Source organism: Phascolarctos cinereus, unplaced genomic scaffold (genome assembly GCF_003287225.1).
Source record: "Phascolarctos cinereus isolate Bilbo 61053 unplaced genomic scaffold, phaCin_HiC Scaffold_2;HRSCAF=192, whole genome shotgun sequence".
Classification (NCBI taxonomy): Eukaryota; Metazoa; Chordata; class Mammalia; order Diprotodontia; family Phascolarctidae; genus Phascolarctos; species Phascolarctos cinereus.
In genome coordinates, this window is record NW_027555625.1 from 184,367,495 (window position 1) to 184,391,485 (window position 23,991).

Consider the following 23,991-nt stretch of genomic DNA (forward strand, 5'->3'; position numbering starts at 1 on the left):
ATACAACCACTCACTAATATTTCATAGAATCCCAGAATTGAAATGGACCCCAGAGGTCAGCTAACTCCACCCCATATCTAAACCAGAATCCTCTCTGCAACACAGAGAGAAAAGAGGTCATTCCCCAAGGTCTTGAGAATAGTTGCAAAGATTGGTGGATTAATTGACTAATCAATAGAAAGGTGGATTATTCCACCCTCTGAAGGAATGGAGTGAAGGGAGGATGCCTGAAATATTTCCCAATAGGAAAGAGTTTCATTATTCCATTTCTTCTCCTCAAAAGAAAAAAAATAATGATATGGCAAATTTCAAGACCTGCCACTACTTGCAAAAAACAAGACAAATATTTCTGTCATATACAAATGAGACATGGGAAGAGGGAAACTGAATTCATAAAATAAAATAATGCATAGCAGGCATTGATGGTTTGAAAACTTTGAGAATATTAATATAGGGATAAGGTCTGGTTCTGTGATTTTATTGGCATAAAGAACTCCTGGGTGAAGAAACCCTTGCTACCTATGAAAATCAGGGCCTCCCTTGAAACTAGAATCCCTGGAGAATTGAAAGGCTAAATGGCTTCCCCAGGGTCATAAAGACAATATATTTCAGAGGAAGGACTTGAACTCAGGTCTTTCTGGCTTTGAGGATAGCTTTCTATTCACTTCACATCTATAACACTACTGAGGGGTATTAAGTGGAAATCCACAACCTTTTTGTCTGAGGATCATCAGTGGAGCTAGGCACTAATGTAGCCATTGGGGGCTACTGATTAGTGTAAAATAGGGACGCAGGTCCAGCCTCTGTCCTTTGCTCAGAAGAAATGATTCCTAGTTTTCTGGTCAAAAAATTTAAGCTATCTTTATCAGGACACATGGGTTTGAATCTCTGCTCTGCTACTTACCATATTCAGAAAATAATTTACTCTTACTGAGCCTGTTTCCTCATCTATAAAATAAGGTAGCTGGAACAAATTATTTCTAAGGTCCCTTCCAGCCTGAATACTTCTAATCTACGCTCTTACTGTTTTTTTCCCCTTTCTTTTTTCCTAGTGCCTTTGTGGATAATTCCATTATTTTTCCTTAATTTCCAGATTTAAAATTAAATCAGGTTTTGTTCACACCAAGCAACCTGTATTCCTCACCAAAAAGTCTAATCTAATTCTCATGGAGAAAAATGTACAATAAACTCTTAGATAAATGTTGGACTGCAATTCAATTGAGTGCCAGTACAGAAATAGCCTTGGGAGAAACAGAGAGAGCGAGAAAAAAAGAGCATTTCCTGGGATGCTCATCTTAATAAGTCTCCCTAGAAGGGCCATAACCATAATGGCTAAAAGACAATAAGAAGGGAACTGTAGACCATAAATACACAAGTTTCATTTGTGTACAGTAGGCCAGTGTTTTCTAATATGTGGTCAGTCAGTTGGAGGAATTTGCCCCAGGGAGGGGAGGTGGTTCAGACTGCAATGAGCTGTTATACATGATGGAAGAGACCAACAGATGATATGGTTAGTGTACCTGAGTCGAAGCCCTGCTTTGCTATAAAACATGCCTAAAAGCAAAATTTCAGAATTATGGTGCCTGAGGCAAAATCATTTGGGGCTGTGGTGGGGAATAGTCGCTCTGGGACTGTTTTTCCTGTGTTATCCCTCTCCCAGAACTGAATATACAACTTAGGACATCTCTTACCCTAGGGCAGGCTGGACACTTAAGTTCTTCCTCTCTGTTGGTATATCACAATTAGAGAATCCTTTCTTGACCTACTGCTCATCCTTGGTCTGTCTGTAAGCTGTATTGCTTCCTTCTCTAAGTGGAAGGGAGTCCAAAGAAATATTCCTTATCCAGAGATTTAAGGTTCCTCAAGGGCCCCTTTCCAAGGGCAGAATGCAGTGCAGGGAAACTGCACTTCTCCTTTCTGTTTGTCCCCAGGCTGCTTGAGAGATATATTGCCCTTTTGCCAAGGACCATACTTGCTCCGGAGATGAAATAACTCTCCCAAAGATGCCATTCCTGCCTGATCCTTATCCCAGGATGGACCTTCAGGGGACTTAGAATTTTCCCTTTTCTGGGTGGGAGAACAAGGGAACTGTTCCTGCATAACTCCACTGTAGTAAGCTTAACCTAGTTATGACTACCTAAAAGCATCTTTCTCTGCATGGAAAATAGTTATTGATTTTTATTTATCAATGTACATTGTGAAAATATTTACTTCATTTTTTAAGGATTCTCCAACACAATGACTGATATAGAGAAGCTTCATTCAATGGATCTTCAGTTGGCACTGATGATAGCCCTCTACCACTGAGAAATGCAATGCAAAAAAGCAAGGATAGTAAAGAATCAATTATTTTCATTGGACACCTGTAGCTTTCTTCTATGTCTTTACTAGTTTTTAACTGAAGATTAATTTAATACTTGGCAAAAGTTTCTCTTTAATGTTCCTCTAACATAATTTCATATATAAAAATGTTTCATAGAATAATAGAGCTAATATTAGAATGGGCCTTAGAAGCCATCTAGTCCAATATCCTCACATTATGTATAAGGATACCCAGGAAGTTCAAGTGAATAAGCCAAGGTAATAGTAAGCTGTAGAGGCAAGGTCTGAATCCAGGTTCTCTGACTTCATAGCCAACATTCCTTCTATCATACCATCCTACCTGCCATTATCATTCTTCAAAGGGGTTGTGATTTTGTCAGTGTCTTTTTTCACTCCCCAAAGCAGAAGAAAATATCTCTATGACTGAGTCTATGGCATTTGAGGGTTACAGTGGCTGAAAAATGTGGCACCCAATGGCCAAACTTGATGATGTGCATTTCCAAACTTAGGCTAGAATTTGGAGGCTAGACATTCAGTTTATTATTAGGCTTATTCTCAAAGGCTTAATAGCTCTGGTTGAGAAACTCCATCTACCAATGCAGATCAATTAACTTTTATTTGCTCTGCAACTTAGAGTCTTAGAAAGCTGTCTGGGGTACTGAGAGTTAAGTGACTTATCCAGTATTTCATAAATTGGACTTGAACTCATGTCTTCCTGTCTCTGAGGCAATTTCTCTATCCAATTGGACCATGATGTCATGGTCTGTCACTCTGTACACATGCATATGTGTGGCTTGTGTATATGTGTGTGTGTGTGTGTGTGTGTGTGAATGATAGAAGCCAGACTCCTTTAATCTGATTTATTACTATCCAATGATAACTGTATTAAAATTTCAGGTGATCCAAAGGACAATGGATTGATTTATAGAGGGTGTAATTAGGTTGAAGCATATTACCAACCAAAAATTGAGCACTAAAAGTTGCTTGAATGACATCACCAAAAAGATGAATGGTAGAAGAGGAAATGGATGGGTTTTGTAGTGACAATAAGGTATGACAGATGGACAGCCCATGTGTTCAACTGATATCCATGTAAAATTAAGAAACCTAGAGGAAGGTTTTCAGCATGTTGTGTGGACCTCTTCCCTTCCCATCTCCCCCTGCCCCACCAAGGGCTTATGGAAGCATATGGATAAAACCTGCAAAGGATAAGAATTTGTGGTGGATAGGTGATGTTTTGCAGTATTAAAGGGAGTGTCTGCATTGATGCAATCACACCTCTAATTATGACTGGACCAAATTAACTAGTCATTTAAGGAATACTGGCCACTTAATTTTTCATAAAGCAAACATGTATTTTCTAACAGTTTGAAGAATATTTTTCCCCTTCAAGGAGATCTGATGCTCTCCAGATCCCAGATAGTGCATCTGACCTGTTTCTATCATGCTGGTTTTCATTTTGTGAGTAACTCCTCCTTAATAAAGCTGGCTTGCTTTATCATCTTGTGACATCCATGTTTGCTTGTATTAGGCTTTTAGTATTCTGAATTTTCCTAAGTCTATATTAACACAGAAGGTGAGCTCAGCTTAAAATGTATCATGCAACTTTAAGGCTGAATGTGTATATATAACAGAGGCTGCCATCACATTGTAGTAGGGATCTGATGGCTATGGGAATTTTTTTTTTAATGGAAGGAGGAATAATTCAGGAAAAGGTTGGATTGGATGATGTTCTCAGTGCACCATAAAGAAAGAAGAGTTAGACAGGAATAATAATAACTTATTTTATGCTTTTGTAAAGAGTTTCAGCCTTTGCCTGGATTGTTGCTACTCTACTCATTAATTCATCAAACATTTATTATGCAACCATTTAATTATGTACTATGGAAGGACTGAAGTTCATATAGGGCATAATCCCTTGCACTCACATAATTTGCAGTCTTGAATGGGGATAAGATGTGAAGAAAGATAACTATGGTAAATACATGTGCTAAGTGCATTGGAGATTTACAAAACAAAACTCACAAGGGGTGAGGGAGGTGCTTGCGGAAACTGGGGAAGACCTTCAGAAGGGGAAGGTGACAATTAAATTGAGCTTTAATGGATGGGTAGAATTTCAGTAAGTGAAGATGGTGAAGAAGGACATTATAGGCAAAAAGAATAGTATGAGCAAAAGCACAGAGGTGCGAGGGTGAGGGCATATTTAGGCAGCCGAGTACAATTTGGTCTGACTAGCTCACAATGTGGAGAGGGGAGTAATATGAAATAATCCTGAAAGATGTAAGCAGCTGTCATTGTGAAGGTCTTGAATGTCAATGTCAAGAAGAATATGCACTTTTCCTGAGTAGGCAATCGAAGCCTTGGATGTTTTTTGATTGAGGAGTGACACATTCAGATGTGTAGAACAGGAAGTCTATCCTGGTAAGGGTACAAACAATGGATTGGGAGGCAGAGACAGAGAGTGGGAATGGGAACATCTATAAAGAAGATGCTAAAGACATTCCAGGTTGGTAGCATTGATGGCCTGTACTAGGTTGGTGAGAGATGCTATTGTAGAGAAAATAGGTATGACTTAGTAATTGACCAGATATGAGAGATGACAGAATTGGAATGATCAAAGATAATCTATTTTTTTTAATGGGAGACTGGAAAAATGGTGGTATCACAGAAAACAAGAGTGAAATAATAAAAAAGAACAGGGGTAGGGAAAAATATATGGTCAGAGGCAGCATGGAAAGTGGATAAAGAGCTGGGCTTAGAATCAGAAGGACCAGTGTCTAATTCCTATCTAAGGAACCTACTAGCTGCATTAACCTGATCAAGTCATTTTAACCTCTGCGTGAGTCAGGTAATTGTCTAGGATTTACACGCTTTGGTAGAAAAAGATGCCTATACAGGAGGTCTCAGGCTGAAAGAAATTACAGATCTTTGGTGGGTTGGCACTGGCATAAGTGGGCTAACCAGGGTAGTGGGGCTTATTGGCTAGTGAATATAGTTGGTATGGGGATATCCAGTGAAGTCCTGGGCTCAATAACTGAGTCCAATAGTATTTCTGTGGTGGTCTTAACCAATATTTTGTTGATTAGTTTTAGTTTGTGCCCTGTAACAGTGAAAAATAGGGTCAGACTAGTAAAGTAAGTTTAGATTATTAAGGGTCCTGAAAGTTAGGCAAAAGAGTTTGTACTTGATTGATTAAATAATGGAGAGCTTGTACAGGTTCTTCAGGACATCAGTGACAATGATGAAAGTGATATTTTAGGAAGATTTTGTTAGATATGGCATGCAGACAGGTATACAGACAGATATGTATAGGCAGAGACAATAGTTAAGTGGGCCAGTTAGGAAGCTGCTAAAATAATGGGACTCTGATGGACCAAAGTGGTAACACTGGGAATCATGAGAGTCATATCCCTATTACCAAATCCTTCTCCTGGTGTGTAAAGCCCACTTCCATACGGCTTCCAGTTGTCTCTCTGGTTTAATTTCAAATGACTTCCTTTGCAGACAGTCTATTATAATCAGACTGTGATACTTTACCTCCTCACTCTGTGCTTTTGGTCATGTTGTCCTTGATTTCTGGCATGGACTACTTCCTCAACTTCACTTTGTAGGATCCTTAGTTTCCTCAAAGCACAACTGAGGTAGTTTCTCCCTCCCACCTATCACTACCTCTTACTCTCTGTCTCTTGAAATTAGTACTTTGTAATGACTTCTTTCTGTGGATGTATTTCCCCAACAACCTGTAAGCTCTTTAATGACAGGGGCTCTTTTTAAAATCTTTGTGCCTTTCACAAAGCAAGCACTTAGTAAATTCTGTTAAATTAAATTGAAATGGAGAGATCTATCCATGGGATAGGATAAATCATATTTAAATAACACCTTAGTTTTTCCAAAAGTTCCTCTCAACAATCATGTGACATTGATAATATAGATATGATACTCATTTTATGTCAGGAAATTGAGACTGAGAAAAGTTAAGATCTTCACCTATGGCCACAAAGTATTATAAACTAGTTAAGATAGTATTTTAAAGTGATTGGTCAAAAGGGAGCAAGGGCTCTACTCACAGTTTCAGGGCTAAGAGGAGCGCTAGTGCTTGTAGCAGCAGGGAAACAGGGGCCTTTTCTGGGTATGGACCAGTGCACAAAACAGGACACCACTGACCACCCCTCTCTCTGGATCACACCATGTTGGAAGCACTGAAAACCTTTCAGACCCCCAGAATTAGCTCTGAAAACAGCAGTGTGGAAAAAGCCTGAAGCTTAGGACAGTACCTCCCCACTGTGAACAGAGCCCAACTTAAATATAAAGTTCAAAGTCAAGAAAAAGGCTGAAAAAGTGAGCAAACAACAACAAAAATAAAAGAACTTGACCATAAAAAGCTACTGTGGTGTCAGAGAAGACCAAGGCACAAACTCAGAAGAAGAGAATAAAGTGAAAACAGCCACAAGCAAAGCCTCAAAGAAAAATGCTAATTGGATATAAGGCAAATAAGAATGCTTGGATGAATTAAAGGAGAAGATAAGAGTGGTAGAGGAAAAATTGAGAAAATAAATGAGAATGGTACAAGAAATTTATGAAAAGAGAGTTAACAGCTTGCTAAAAGAGGCACAAAAATATTGAATAAAATAATGCTTTAAAAATAGAATTGACCTAATGGTAAAAGAAGCATAAAATTCACTGAAGAAAAGAACAAGCACAGTAGGCCAATTGTAAAAAGAGGCACAAAAATTTACCAAAGAAAAGAACTCCTAAAAAGCAAAATAAGTCAAATGGGAAAAGGGATACAAAACCTCACAAAGAAAATAATTTCTGAAAAATTAGAATTGGACGTGTGGGAGCTGATGACTCCATAAGACATCAAGAAACACTAACACAAAGTGAAGAAAAAAACAGAAAATAGAAGAAAATGAGAAATAGCTCATAAAAATATAACTGATCTGGAAAATGAGACTAGATATCATATTTCAAGGAATTATAAAGGAAAACTGCTCCAATATTTTAGATCCAGAGGGTAAGATAAAAATTGAAAGCATCCACAAAGTGAAAACTCCCAGGATGATATTATAGCCAAATTCCAGAGCTCTGAGGTCAAGGAGAAAATATTGCAAGTAGTCTGAAAGAATCAATTCAAATATCGTGGAGCCACAGCCAGGATCACAGATTTAGCAACTTCTATGTTAAAGAAGGCACAGAGGAAAGAGCACCAGGTCTGTAGTCAGGAAGACCTGAGTTCAAATCCAGTCCCAGACACTTACTAGCTGTGTGACTTAACCTTGTTTGCCTCAGTTTCCTCATCTGTAAAATGTGCTGGAGAAGGAAATGATAAACCATTCCAGTATCTTTGCCAAGAAAATCCCACAAAGAGTAAAGAAGAGTTGGACACTACTGAAACCATTGAACAGTAATAACATTCAAGGAGCAGAGGTCTTGGAATATGATATTCCGGAGGGCAAAGGAGGTAGGATTACAATCAAGAATAACATACCCAGCAAAACTGAGCGTAATCCTTTGGGGAGGGGGGATGGCAGTTTTATGAAATGGAGGACTTTCAAATGTTCCTGATGAAAAGACCAGAGCTGAATAGAAAATCTGACATTCAAAAAGAAGACCCAAGAAAAGCATAAAAAGGTCAACATGAAAGAGAAATCAAAAGGAGCTCAATAAGGTTAAACTGTTTACATTTCTCTGTGGGGAGATGATTCATGTAACTCTTAAGAAGTTTATCACTAATTTTTTTTTTTAATTTTTAGGCAGTTGGGGTTAAGTGACTTGCCTAGGGTCATACAGCTAGTAAATGTCAGGTGTTTGATCTGAGGCCAGATTTGAATTCAGGTCCTATTGACTTCAGGGCTGGTGCTCTATCCACTGCGCCACCTAGCTGCCCCAAACTTTATCATTATTAAGACAGTTAAAAGGAGTGTACATAGACAGAGAGCATGGGATGAATCAATTATGTTGTAATAATCTCCAAAAAAATGAAGGGGTGGGAAAGAGGGATGCACTAGGAAGAAAGGAGAAGTAGAATGGGGGGAATTTTCTAATGTAAAAGAGGTGCATAAGGAAGAGCATTTAGAGTGGAGGGGATAAAATGAAAGATAAAAGAATAAACAGAAGAAAATGGGATAGAGGGAAATACACAATAATTATAACTATGAGTGTGAATGGGATCAGCTCACCCATAGAATGGAAGCAGAAAGCAGAATGGGCTAGAAACCAGATTTAACAATATGTTGTTTATAAGAGACACACTTGAAACAGAACGATACACACAGAATTAAAATAAGTGTCTGTAGTAGAATCTAATCTTTTTCAGCTGAAGTTAAAAAAGGCAGGGGTAGCAAACATGATCTCAGACAAAGCAAAAGCAAAAATGGACCTAATTAAAAGAGATAATCCAGGAAATTACGTTTTGCTAAAAGGTACTATAGTCAATCAATATCAAATTTTTTTACAGAAAGTTTCTCTGATAAAGACCTTATTTCTGAAATATAAGGAGAACTGAGTCAAATTTATAAAAATAAGAAATATCCTCCAATGGGTAAATGGTCAAAGGATAGGAACAGGCCTTTTTCAGAAGAAGAAATAAAGGGTATATCTAGTCATATGAAAAATGCTCTAAATCACTATTGATTAGAAAAAGGCAAATTCAAAGAACTCTGAGGTACCACCTCACACCTATCAAAAATGACAGATTCTGGAAGGGATGGGGGAAAATAGGTGTGCTAATGAATTGTAGGTGGAGTAGTGAACTGGTTCAACCATTCTGGAGACTTCAACCATTCTTGGAACTATGCTCAAAAGGCTATAAAATTATGCATGCCTTTTTGACCCAGCAATACTGCTACTAGGTCTGTATTCCAAAGATAATAAAGAAAAAGGAAAAGGACCTATGTGTACAAAAATGTTTCTATCAGTTCTTTTTGTAGTGGCAAAGAATTGGAAATCATGAAGATTCTCATCAATTGGGGAATAGCTGACCAAATTGTGGCATATGATGGTGAGGGAGGACTATTGTGATATAAGAAATGGTAAAGGGATGGTCTCAGAAAAACATGGCAAGAGCTATATGAAGTGAAGTAAGAAGAACTGGGAGGTCATTGTGTACAGTAACAACATTGTATAAGGATGATCAACTGTGAAAAGCTTGGCTACTCTAATCAATAGGATGATCTAAGGCAATTGCAAAGGACTCATGATGAAAAAATGCTATCCATCTACAGAGAGAAAACTGATGAATTTGGAGTGCAAATTGAGGTATAATTTTCCCACTTTTTTGCTTTTATTTTATAATATAGCTAATATGGAAATGTTTTGCATGATTTCATATGTATAGCTGATATATTGCTTGCCTTCTCAGTGGGTGTGGGAGGGAGCAAGAAAATTTGGAATTGAAAAGAAAATTGTTTATTAAAAATAAACAATAAAAATTTTAAAAATATAGTATTGTAATATAGAAGTTAAGATGTTTATCTAGGGACTCATAATAAGCTAGTAAGTATTAGTGTGACATTGGAACACAGGCCTCCTAACTTCACTGCTTAGTGTTTTTCCCAGTACATTAAGCTGACTGACACAAAATAAGGGGAAAGGATGAATCAAAATTTGCCCTGAGATTTTTAATCAGTGTAAGTGAACCAACTGTCAGCCCCAGAGCCTTCTAACTCAGGACATTTAGATCAGAATTGTGGTATAGTCTAAAGTTCCATTAGCATCACTCTGAACTTTTGCTAAAAATTATGAGTTACCCACAGAGCCAAGTGATGTCTATTTGACACATCCAAGCTGTTAACTCTAAGCCAGGCCCAAAGCTGACACCAAGGTCCCAAAGCTCACAACAGCTGAAGAGTAGAGAATGAGCTCTTGGAGGCTTAGAACTGCCTGGGCAGCTTGAGACCAGCCCTGTGTCACTATTGTCACCTAGTCCTAGAGCACTTACATGACAGTTACTTTGAGAGATTTCACTCAGAAAAGCAAAGATCAAAAGGGTTCAAAGGGTTTGGTTTTATTTTGACTTGTGAGATTTAAAAAATAAAAGTAGACTCTGCCTTTTACGTTCCTTATGATATTTTGAGATATGTATTTAAATGTGACTATCAGCAGGTATTGCATTATCCAAAACCATATAGGACTGGGAGCCTAAGTCTCTACCATGGTTATAAAGGATAATAACTTATTCAACTATCTATTTATCTCTTCTAAAAATCAATTTGGTTATCATTCCTTTATTATTATTATTATTTTTAGCATTTCCTTTTAATACCTAACTACTGTGCTTTGGAAAGGTATTCCTCCATAGCAGGTGTTACTGTGATGATTTGTACGTCCTCAGACTCAGGAGTAAAGCTCATGTCTGTTTAAGTGTTCCACTAAGTGGCTGTCTGGTGATTCAGATTGCATTTAGCTGTTATCATTGGCTATTCCACAAATTATTCCAGGAGCCAGAGAATTACTTATTACTATTGTTATTATTACTATTTGTTATCATTCTAGGTAGTGAATAGTGAATAGAGTTCTGGACTTGTAGTCAGGAAGACTTGAGTTTGAATCTGCATCAGACACTTACTAGCTGTGTGACCTTGGTAAATTGTATAACTTCTCTCAGCCTTAATTTGCCTATCTGTAAAATGGGAAGAATAATAATATCTACTTAAAGGGCTTTTGTGAGGATCAAATGGAATAATATCTACTAAGCACTTTGTAAACCTTAAAATTCTTGGATACCTCCCACATCCCATCTGGTCTGCTTGACTGTAGATAAACAATAAATCTATTGTTCTCAATAAAATGAGGGCCTATCAGGCCTACCATCTATTCTGCTTCTACAGCCTACAGATCTTCCAGGAACCTATCATCTAATCTACTGATGAGTCCAAAGGACTCCTGGACCTGGCCATTAGCCCTACCACTGAACCCTTAGGACTTGTGTGCCTTTCCATATGCCCTTCAGCTGAACTTTCTTTTATGTTTTCTTTCTAATTAGAGTATGAGCTCCTTGCGAACAGAGACTATCTTGTTTTTTCTGTATGTAGTTCCATAGCTTAGAACAGTGCTTGACAGATAGTAAGCACTTTAACAAATATGTTTTCATTCATTCATTTGTCCTTATTTTTATTTCAGCAGCTGCTCCAGATGCAAGTAGATATGGCTTGCAAATCAGAAGACAAAAGAGATTTAGCTTTTCAGCATTTCTTAACAACTTTATTAGGTGACTGAATAAGGATCCAACAGAGGCAGGGGGAGCTTCCACTGAAGCCTTTCTTAATCTTGCCAATTGCTGGTGCCCTTCCTCCTAAAACAGAGAGTATTAAACTATTTTGTATTTATTTGCACTTTTGAAATATTTATTTGTACATATTTATGTATGTACTTGTCTCCCCACTTTGGATTGTTTTTTGAGAGTAGGTATTGATTCATTCTTTGTGTTTGTATTCTTACCTCTTGGCACAGTGCCTAGCATACAGTAGACACTGAATTTTTGATTAATGGATTGATTCTTGAAAGGGTTGAAATGAATATTTGAAGTGAGTATTCAGTAAAGTTATGATTAGGGGACAGAAATGCCAGAAAAAGGACACAAAAGATAATTTCCCAATATTCTGTCCTTTACAATCTAATGCCTCTGGTTTATTATGTCCTTTGGTAAATTAATTTAATCCACATTCCAAAGCAATGGATGGTCTTTTCCCATAATTAGAGATATTAGTGTTATTAAGTTTTAAAGACAGTACTTTGTCAGGCACAGTAAATGAACTCATTAAGATTACAGGCTAATTTACACTAGACCGATCTACTCAACTTTCAAATGGAGCCAGCATTAATATGGGAGAGTAATTTGCATCTTTTTATATTCTCTAGGCTCAAAGGCATTAAAGCAATGGTCCCAGCATGCTTAGGATCTGGTTCAAATGAAGAGTTAAGGTGTACCTCTTTTCCTATAAATGTTATTATACCAAATTACCGTAATAGCACAACAGCTACTTACCTGAAGGTAATGACATGGCCTCAAGGCAGGCTTAATTTCCTGATGGACCAGAGGTTTATCTAAGTTCAATGAACTCTTTCGGTAAGCTTCTTTTGCCTGGCTTACTGTGAGAGTGGACCAGGAACTTCTTTTCATGTATTTCGCATCAGGGGTCATAGCTAAGCCTTCACATGCAGAGCATTTCATGTCATTATTACTTTTTGAAGTCTTTAGGGAGAGATCCCCAAAGTGGCTCTGGAGAGCTTCAGGGTAGCAGTGGGAGATATGATCCACATGGTGTCGATTCACCACACTGGGTGTTCGATAAGTGCTGTCACTGTCCAGATTGTCATCAGAGCTCCACCAAGTACTCATCCCAGATTTATGCTTAGTTTCAGGCTTTCGCTCCTTGCTTTTGCTCCTTTTGCTGTGTTTAGAAGGATGGCCATGATGATGATCATCCCCTCTACTGTCACTCTTGGTCCCATTGACATTACTTTTGGAAGAGCCTTCTAAAGAATGAGACTTGGTAAAAAGCTTCTGAACTGAATGGACAAGGTGTCTTATTCTCCCTGGGCTTTCACTTCGTTGTTCTGCAGCAGTTGAAGTCCTCTGATACTGTAAAGTGTGGAATCCATCCCTGTGTAGAGGAAGCTGTTTCTCAAACTGGTCCAAAAGATTGGCGGGGATCCGATTGATTTTAGTGCTAGCATGCGACATGGCACAGTCGTCCCTTGTATCGTAATGTGAGCTGTAATGCATTCTGGGAAAAGTGCTACTGGACATGTGATCGCCCATCATCATGGGCATCATCATACATTCGGAATGGATGGAGCTCCGTGGTGAGCAGCGATGGTGATCCATGGGACAACTCTCTGTAGGGCTAAGCAGGTACGATTGCCTTGGCTCCTGCCCATGGTGAAGGTGGTCGTGCGTATGTTCGCAATCTTCAGGGGGTGTTAAGCCACAGGTATGACCAGAACATAACTGTGGTTGATTTCGACTACTGGATAATCCTTTCATATTCCTTGGAGCAGGAGAGTATCTCTCTTCATTGAAGTGCTGGGTTGGTGACCATGAGTACTGTTGATCTGTTGACGAAAGACAGAAATATTATTAAGATCTAATATTGGTGGAAATCTTAATTAATTTCAAAAATGAGCCACTTGGAATCAGGTATATAAATTACTGTTTTATCAGTTAAGGTTCTTTTTCTATTTGGGAGCACAGTGGTTTCCAAGGTTGTAATCACTTTTTGTTGGTTGTTGTTTTGCACCTACTAGTTGTTCCAAGGGATACTATTATTCCAAACATTAAACTTTTAATTCCTACATGGTAAAATTTCTATTGGATTACTGATGTTTTTAGTAACTACAGATAATAAATTAGAGTCATTTGGGAAAATGACCAAAAATGACCAAAACCCCCAAAATTTTGGGAAAAAAAACCTCTAGCAAATGCTTCAATTTGATTAGAAATATATTCCTCAGGGTTTTTGTGCACTAAGACTTAATATTTTGAAGACAGCATTTCAGATTGTATAATTACATACTGAAAACCAGCAAACATTATCTCTTCCACCCCAAACATTCTCTTTTCACACTAAACAACCATCATTCATCTCATGGAATGAGTATCCCATAAGAACATGCTATATCCAGAACCTGTTGACCTTCAAACTATCTACCAACATAGTTCAGGGTTCTTTAAGCAAAGGTGATGAGATACCCACAGTTCATCAGAGTAGCATCAAATTTCATGTTTGAATTTCAGATGGCCACCTTTTTCAATTTCAGTCCTAGGTTAGAGCTTGGCTCCGAATAGGAAGACGACAATAAGTGAAAAATAGAAAGAAGGCAGAAAGAAATGAAAATCTGAGAGAAAGCAGAGCCTCCTCAGAAGGTTACCGGTTTGAGACCAGGTAATTGTTTGTCTGCCCTTCAGGTAGGAATGGCAAACCCTTGACTCCATAGCCCATCCTTCTCACCTATTACTTATCTGGTTTTTTTTCCCCCCTACTCCTAGGGGAGGCCAATTCCTCAGAATCATCTCATCAATCCTAGAATTGTAAAGATCAATATGAGAAGTAGCTATAGCATGGTGCAAAGAACAGCAGGCTGAATCAGAAAACCTGAATTCTAGACTTGGTTTGTCATTTGCTGGCCAATTTCTTCATCTGCAGAATGGGAATAATAATGCTTATATACTCCATCTCATAACACAGGAAAAAATTCTTTGAAAATTGTGAAGTGCTATAAACATGTAAGATATTGTCTAGTCTAACCCACTCCTCAAAACAGGAATCCACTTTACAACATCCAATCTTTGAATACTTCTACTGACATATAGAGCATCACAGTTCACTTTTGGACATCTCTAATTATTAGGAATTTTCTTATTGCCAATGAGATAAGGAATCTCTAGATTTAACATGTTATTTCTAATCTCTGTGCACTGCTACAGGCCAGTGAGCATGGACTCTCTCCTTATAGCTGCCTTTCAAAATGCTTTTCATCCTTCAAGGCCTATCTTAGGTGTTCCCTCTTTCATTTTGCCTTCCCTGGCATCCCTTTCCCTCAACTGAAAGTGATCTCTACCTTCTCAAATTTTCACAGAGTACTTTGTCTACTTCTCTGCTTTGCCCCAATGTTCTTATATTATAGTTTCCTGTGTGTTGTTGTTCAGTAACATACGACTCTTTGTGACTCCATGGACCATAGTGTTCATGGGGTTTTCTTGGTAAGATACTGGAGTGGTTTGCCATTAATCCAGTGGATTAATAGAGGTTAAGTGACTTGCCCAGGGTCACACAGCTAGTAAGTGTCTGAAGTTGGTTTTGAACTCAGGTTTTCCTGATGTCAGGCTAAGCTCTCTATCCACTGAGCCACCTATCTGCCTCCTAGGCAAACAGAGGTTAAGCGACTTGCACAAGGTCACACAGCTAGTAAGTGTCTGAGGTGAGGCCCAATATTCAGTCCACTGAGTCATCTAGCTGGCAATTTCCTGTATACATATTATGAAAATCTTATGTCCCAGTAGAAGGTGACTGTAATGAGCAAGCTTTAATAAGACTGTGGCCATGTGGTGGCTCTGATATTTACATTTCTAAATCATTTACTGGCCCTTCTTTAAGGAATGGGCACTGGATGCTTAAGTCCTGCCTGTGCAGTGAGGAAAATCTTTCTTTCCTCCCTTACTTCTTACTTCTGTCCATCTCATTTGTTACTTTTTTCTCTTTCCCTTGTTAGAAGCAGTGTAGCATAATGGGTAGAGAGTTGGCCTCGAGCCAGGAAGACTTGGGGTCATATCATAGATCTAAAACATATTGACTGTGTGACCTTGGGAAAGTTATTAAACCCTTCAGAGCTTTAGGCAAGTCTCTAAGACTACAAAGTGCAGAGAGGTTGGTTACCTGTGTGGGCAGAGGGTTTCCTCATTTGGATGTTCTCCTTATCAATGACATCCTAGGTCTAATCTCTTCCCCTTATCTTTTCCCAGCCCTAATTATATTTCAGACCTGCCTCAGCCTTGCTCATGATTTTGACTTCTCTGTCATACTCTGCTTGGTGGTAAATATGGTCACCTTTTTGTTTTATTGAATTGTTAACTCTCAGCAAGACTTTATGAGTTTTAAACAGGCCAGAATCTAGCTTCATTGGTTCCAACATAGCATCAGAAGTTTTGACCTCACCTGTTACGAAACATACTGTCTTGATTAAGTCAGTCATTATCTTTTATAGCCCATTGAGTTGGTTCAGGCAGAGACCAACTTCACATACAAAAGCCCATTTTTAAAACCCCCAATTCTCTGGGTAATGTGGTATAGCTGTGAATCCTGGAACACCATGATTTCAGAAAAAATAAGAATATCAAGATGACCAAATGGCAATAAAAGACACAGGCCTTAAACTAAGCAGAATGTAGTATGTGTGCATGCCTACAAAGTGAGGGCTAGTGATAATTCAAGCTCTGCACTGGTCCTCTCAGAATAAAATGCACCAGAATGTCATAGTCATGCTGACTAGCTGGTCTATGGAAGTTTGATTGGAGGACCCAGATAAGAAATGCACACTGCAACATGAAGGTAGAGCTGGGTGTGCTGGTACAGCCCTGTAATTCCTATTCCAAGGAAGGCTGAGGCTAGAGGTCATGAGCTGAGAAGCTCTGAGCTACAGTAGGCTAAGTGATCAGGTTTGTGGACTAAATTTAAGATGGTGATACTTCAGCAGTGGGGAGTCATCAGCTGGCTGGGGGGGGTGGCTGGGGTGCACTAGAACTGGTCAGAAATAGAACAGTTGAAGCCGCTGTTCCTGTGAATGGCCACTTAACTTTCTAACTTGGGTAAAATTGGGAGACCTAGTCTCGAAAACAAAATGAAACAAAACAAAAAAAAGGGTAGGTGGTGATTTGTTCTGGTGGATGGAATACCCAGATTGCTGAGGTGACAAATTTGCTGAAGTATTGAAATATAATTTTTTGTTTTGTTCTGTATTTAGCAGTGAGGCACATAGTAGGTACATTGGAGGTTATTGAATTCAACCTCATAATTTTCTAAATGAGGAAATTTTATCTGAGAAGGATTATGTGATTAAGGCCAGTCAGGAGTGTTTGGGGGATGGGATATGGGAGGAGCAGTGCAACTTTATTTATCTTGATTAAGAAAAGAATGTGTTACCACCTGATTTCATTTATAAAGGAGCTGGGATGTGATTCCTTACCCCCAGCTCAGTTGATTTGGTTGTAGCAGAATGTAGTTATAGATGATAAGGTTTTAATTTGTTAATAAGGTATAACACCTTGGGATCTCTTTATGAGGTTCAAACACCTCTCTAGCTGATTCAGGAAGGGAATAATGTGATTGGCTGAGCAAACAAATTAGCTAGGTCTCTGGGGCCTTTAAATAGCTACACCCTGGATGAATTTCAGCTGTTTGACAGTGGAAGTCAGTCAATACTGGAGCAGATGTGTAATGAATGATATCAGTTTGGAAGGGCAGGAGAGAGAATTTCTCTCTTTCTGACCCCAGCCATAGCACTTAGCAGTTGAGAAGGAGCCACTCCATCTAATAGTTGAACAGTCAGTTCCAGAGAATTTTAAGTCCAGGTAAGGGGGCAGAGACTCATACTCTAGACAGAGGTGGATATAGAGAGACAGTTGTCTGAGAGAGGAATCAGCTTCAAGAAGCATGACCCGTGGCTGTCGTGGAAGTCGGCAGGCTATGAACTAAAGAGAGAACTAGTGCTGGCAAGTAAGAGTTAGGACACTGAATGGACTACACAGGGAGAGAAAGGACTTCATTCCCTGTAGATGAACTTGTAAGTTGTCTTGATATTGTGCTTCCTATACGTGTGCCTCACTAGCATTGTACCCTAAGTTTATCCCTACTCTTCCTACAGATGCTATGTGTATTTGTGGAACCATGCACCTCAGGTTTTTTTGGGAATGATTTATAGCTATTATTTTTAGTGTGACTTATCAGTGAATACCTTTGCTAATAGCTGATTGTGTTATTGGTTGACTCCTGGCTTTTTGTTTTTGTTTTTTTGCTTTTTGGTGAGGCAGCAGAGGTTGAGTGACATGCCCAAGGTCACACAGCTAGTGTCAAGTGTCTGAGGCTGGATTTGAACTCAGATCCTTCTACCTCCAAGGCCTGAGCTCTATCCACTATGCCACGTAGCAGCCCCCTTGGTTGCTTCTTAATAGAAAACACAGCAATTAGGGTTCCTGACATATAAATAATAGTAGAAATATAGCCTCACAGGGTTACTCCTACAACCTAAGGTAACAGATGCCTTTTGGTGTGTCAAACTATGAATGTCAAGTTGGAGTAGTCTGGAGATGGTGCTATACATTCATCTTCATTCATTAAACTAATCTACTATGAGTAAAATACTGTGTAATAGTACAGTGGTCAGATAAAATATAGCTCCTACCCCCATGGAGTATACAGTCTAAGAATGAGATGAAGATACAAGTACAGAAAATGAAAATATACATTATTACTTGCTAAGTATATTAGAGCATTTACAAATACAATGTTTTATGAGGTACAAAAGGGAAGATTGTTATCAATGGGGGACCAGGAATGGTTTCCTGACATGATCACATTTGAAACTGAGCTTTTGAGAATGGATTTTAAAAGTATTCATCAGAAGAGTATTGGAATAACATCCCAAGCAAAACAAACAGCATGAGTAAAGTCCCACTAGAGAAGGTAAGGGCGTGTTCAAGTGATAGGAAGCATAGATTGAGTGGAGGGGAGTTATAGGTGATTAGGTCAAAAAAGTAAGTTGACATAATCTAGAGGACCTTGCATGGCTGATGAAGAAGTTCATTTAGGAGGTAATAGGGAGCCACTGAAGATTTTTGAACAGAGAAGTGCCAGAGGTAAGAAAGATGTGTGGGGAAGTCAGGGAGAGAATTGAGGTGGGATGATCTATTACTAGTTCAGTCAGATTCACTCAATGAGCACTTATTAAGTGGCTAAATGCCAGCAATAAAAAAAAAAAAAAGGGAAACAGTCCCTGAACTCTGAGTTTACAACATAGGATGAAGAGATGTTCATATATAGATTTAAATAAAGAAGATACACTGTCATTTTAAGGGGGAAGCAGTAGGGTTTGCAGGGGAAAGGGGTCAGGAAAGGTATCTTGTAGAAGGTGGCCCTTCAATTGGGTCTTTAAGTAAATGAGAGATTTTAAGAAGTTAAAGTGAGGAGACAGGTAGTATAAAGCCAAGGAAGTGTCATGTAGGAGGTTATTTCTGTAGTACAGATGGGTGGTACTGAAGACCTATATTAGAATGCTGGAAGTAAAAACAGAGAGGAGAGAACAAATGCTAGAGATATTGGGGAAATGGAATTGGTAGGGTTTGGTAAGTGATTGGATGTAAGATGTGAAGGAAAGGAAAGGGTCAAAAATAATCTTCAACTTACCCCACAATAAGAAACTGAATGAAGAGTGGTGCCAAAGATACAGATAGTGAAGTCAGCAGGAGGTGCACATTTGAAGGAGAGATAATGAGTTCCGTTTTAGACATGTGGATGGATGTGGAGCAGGTCTGTAGAGACCTAAATATAGTTAGTTAGATGAGTTTGCATTCAGTCATGGGCCACTTGAGCTCAGTACCGGAGGGTAGAGTTTCAAAGCTGAGGGAGTGAAGCATTGTTTTCTGGTAAGGAAAATGGTGCTGTAGAAGGTTGAGGAGTAGTAGGGCAAATGGCAAAAAATCCTAACATGTCCAGGGAGGATGGGATGGAATGGGAATTTGGTCTCTTCAGAACCAGATGATAGAGCTACAGGTTTTTGCTTCATCCTCTCACTCACCTGGGTATAACCCTGTCTGTCTCCTAGGACGGTTCCCAGAGGGGCCCTTTGGCCTCTGAATTTGGGGCAATAGCCCTGAGATTTGACATGCCCCCAGGAATCATTCTAATTAAGCCTAACTCTGTCTTGGAAATATGAGATGCTATGTGAATGATGAAATAAGTGATAAGAGCTACATATACACATTAAACAATGCCTATCCCTATAATCTAGTGTTGACAATCAGCTACTGGGGGATCAAAATTATAAGGAAGATACTGACTTTGACTAATTTCTAAACTAAATCAGTAATAGCTACCTGGAAAATGTGATTGACAATGGGAAACATTAGTATTCCTAAATGCATCCAGAGATAAGTAGAACATAGGTACTCTGCTGTTTCCTAGGTCAAGGGCAGTCCTTCAGTTCCATCCTTTTGTTAAAAAAAAAAGCTCATTCCCAGATCTGAGGTAAATGAAGCCCTTTCTGCTGAGAGCCTCACTTTATCATATCTCCAGATGTTTAGACAAGTCCATGGCTATAGCTGAAAGGTAATCATGACTCTGGGCTTTCCTTTGTAACAGTCAAATTATAGCTAGAGCTGCCGTACTGTAGTCAGGACCATGTATTTAGACAGGCTTCTCTTATATTTTAATATAATTAAGAGCAAATTTTCAAAGGACGTTCAATATTCAACTGAAAAATAACAAAGACCATTTCTGTAACAGAAGCAGAAAAGTCATCAACCTATTTTCTTCTACTCTATTTTATCATTAATATATAATTTTAAACAATTTCAGTCTCACATCACATTAAAATGGAAGCTCATTATTGCTCCAGACAAGTACCCTGTTTTTTTAGGGCTAATGTTTTAGCCTAGAAGCTACAGTATGAATATAGCTACTTAAAAGAACAGTATAAAAGATAAAAGTTTAACTGAAATGAATTAAATTTGATTAGACAATGCAGTGATAACCCATTTCTATTTTCAATACGAAGGCCCAAATTCCCATATGAATGTAAGGGAACTCTCTCTTAAATACCCTCTCTTAAAACATAATAATCATAACTACAACCATGAAAATATTACATTGTAGATTATAAGAAAATAAGGGCTCTTATTATCATATCTAAAAATATTTAATGCACTGTCTAAGGAATTTGGGAATTTATTTGGGAGGCAAAAGAACTGGGCTTCAATTCTAGGTTTTTTTACTAGCTTGTATCCTTACCAGCTGTGAAACCAAGAGCAATTTATTAACCTTAGCTCCCCAATTTACTGTTAAATGGGGTTAATGTCCTATGGACTGCCTATCTCACAGACCTGTTGTGAGGAAAGTGGTACGTAAACTTGAAACCTATGTAAATTTGAGTTGTTTTTGTTAGTAAGTAGGGTCCATTATTAAGACTTTCTTAAAAATGAGCTGAAAAACAATACACAGAAAGCTAATTCAGAGTCAAGAAGACCTGGTTTTGGGTTCTGCTTCTTAGGAACACTGGCTGAATCTAAGCTGTCCCTGTTGCTGAAATGAATTAAATTTGACTTATTTCCTGTGAACTTCTGCTCCAGCTCTTCCCAGCTATAAAGAGAAAAGGTCATACTCTGAATCTTGCCATCATCCACCACTGTTTTACTTCCACGTTCATGAACTGTGAAATTTCTTTATATGATCATAACCTGTTGTTATTCCTCTTTCCCCACTGCCTTACAAGATCTAGTCCTGTAATCATCATGACCTCCAGTCTCTCTACCCCTCACTTTTTCCCCAGGCCATCACTCCTGTACTGGTGACGTTTTTTTCTCTTTCCTATCTTGACTTCTTGGTGAACAAATTCAACTCAACACTAGCATCTTCTCTTGAGTTTTTGGTTTCCTTATCCTAGTGTTGTTACTCTTCTGCCAAACCCCGATCGTGGATCATTCCCTTTACCTTCACACGTTTATTTGCTCCTGAACAAAACTGGAGAAAATGTCCAGCTATGTTAATTGGGTATACTATAAATTTATATTACATAATCTCAACTGGACCCTCACTTCAGGAAGGTAGTCCTTTTATGCATCTGTTCCCCCTAGTGAATTCACTATCCTATTCACCATAGTGGCTTTTCCAAACATTTTCCTCCCTCTTAAAACCTCCCATGGCTTACTTCTTCTCCTCTTTCAGCTGAGAGCTTTGCCTAATATTTCACTGAAAAAATTGAGGCCATGCACTGAGACCTCCCTCTTTTTCCTTCCACCCCATCTCACATAACTCAGATGTCTTTCCCCCTTTTACTTCCGTACCCCTATTTCACATGAAGAGGCAGTACTTCTCATTGCCAATGCAAACCCTTTCCTTTTACATATACAAGTGATTCCATGCCCTCTTCTCTGGCAGAAAGACCTCTCAATCATTCCCACTCTAACTAATCTTCAATCTTACTCAGTCTACTGGATGCTTCTCTGCTACTTACAAACATGACCATCTCTCCTCCATCCTCAGAAAACCCTAGCTTGATCCATGCTGCTGGGGCTACAGTCCAAAATGACACTAATAATTATAAATAATTGGGAACAGGAATTCACCAAGTTCCTAATCTATCTAACCATACTATTATCTTTGATCTTCCTGCCTCAAAGTCCAACACTCTCCACTGTGCCACCAAGTCTCTCATGCTGTGCTTGTGCATCAGATGGAGATATATATGCTAGATCAGGGGTGGGGAACCTGGAGGCTACAAAACACTCAAGTGTTTTATGGAACTGGAGGGCTACAGATGGCCTCCAGACCACAGGTTCTCCACCCCTGGGCTAGATAAGAGCCAGCAAGAGAAAGCAAGCTTATTGGTCTTCATAGTCTGCAAACATCACCTTCCTCTTAGTTTGAAAACTGGCACATTTGCCATCCCTTCAGTCCATCAGTATCTTACCTATTGTCCAGAATGTTTGAACATTCACTGACTGGCTCAGTAAGCATACTTGCTATTTTTTTTTTATTATTCAAATTTTTTTCCTGGACCTGGTAACTAATTTATTAATAACAATTAGATACTGCTTATCTCTTCATTTAACCAGAGTTTCTACTTCTTACTATGTTGACTCTACTTCTAAGTTTAAAGATCATTCTTGGGAAAACTGAAGCACAAGAAGAGATGAATTTCGATTTTTCACAGTTCGTTATCATTACCCTAGATACCCTGAGCAACACTATTATCCCAGCCCTGATCATTCTTGTGGCCTCATTATAGCTAGAAACAAAGCAAAACACACAAAACTACCATTTTGTTGTTTTTAGCATTTATTGCTGCTTATGGATCATTCTCAGCATTGGCTCTCCTGCCACAGTTGCAGGATTATTATGCTTTTTTGAATACATTCTTACTTTCCATTGTTTCTATCTTATACATAGCTTTTAAAAATCTGAATTTGTTGATGAATTCTTCTGATGTGGGAAAAATTCTAAATTCTAAAAGAAGAAATTCTAAAAAGAATTCTAAAAAAATTCCAAAAGAATGATAAAAATATCATAGAAGGCATTAACATGAAAAAGTCATAGATGATTTTGTAGAGAAGACCTCATCTTTACAGTCTCAAAAAAGAGAGTATAAGATCCTGTTGAGTATATTATTTGATTGCAGAGAAGCATTTGACTTGGTAGAGTGAAAGTAGCCTTCAAAATTGTGTTCAAAGGGTCTCTCATTTTTAAGACTGTGCAAACGTACTCATAGACACAACACAGAGATAACTCCATGCAATAACTCTCTAACTGGAGGTAACTAGGTGGCACATTGGATAGAGCACAGGGCTTGGAGTCAGGAAGAGCAGAATTAAAATTTGGCCTCACATACTAGTGATGTGACCCTGGGTAAGTTACTTAACCTCTGTTGGCCTCAGCTTCCTTAAATGTAAAAATGGAGATAATAATAGCATCTACCTAACAGGATTGTTGTGTGGATCAAATGACATAATATTTGTAAAATGTTTAACACAGTGTCTGGTACCTAGTAGGTACTACTAGTAGGTAAATGTGTATAGCTTTCTTTTTTTGCCCCCTAATTATCAACACTAAATGAGGCATAGAACAGAATGATGTATGATCATCAAAGGTTTGTGTGTGTGTGTGTGTGTGTTTTGCCACTGCCACAGAGGATGCCTTATATAGAGTACAGTTGAAATGAAATAGGGGTTTTCTATAGGTGGAGAGGTCCATGAGATACTCCTCTTTGTGCACAAAGCCCAGAAATGCTACTGGGTTTTCACAGTGAGCTCCAAGACTACCCAGAAGATATCAACACAGGATATGGATGAAGAAAGCCCATTACCCAGCTGATTAAATCATTCATTCAATGATATCTATCCTGGACAGGAAGACAATGCATAGGAAGACAAACAATGAGCTGGGTCCATAATTGAATTTGTTT

The 23,991-nt window shown here is 38.6% G+C and overlaps 1 protein-coding gene across 2 annotated transcripts in view; it reads right to left on the bottom strand.

Annotated features, from left to right (window-relative positions):
* DLGAP2 (DLG associated protein 2) overlaps positions 1 to 23,991 on the bottom strand; it is a 1,185,476-nt gene that overhangs the window by 170,717 nt on the left and 990,768 nt on the right. For both annotated transcript variants that reach the window (XM_020973015.2, XM_020973016.2), the window contains exon 5: positions 12,308 to 13,377. In XM_020973015.2, coding sequence (XP_020828674.1) covers positions 12,308 to 13,377 — 1,070 coding nt within the window. The remainder of the gene's footprint in view (positions 1 to 12,307; positions 13,378 to 23,991) is intronic.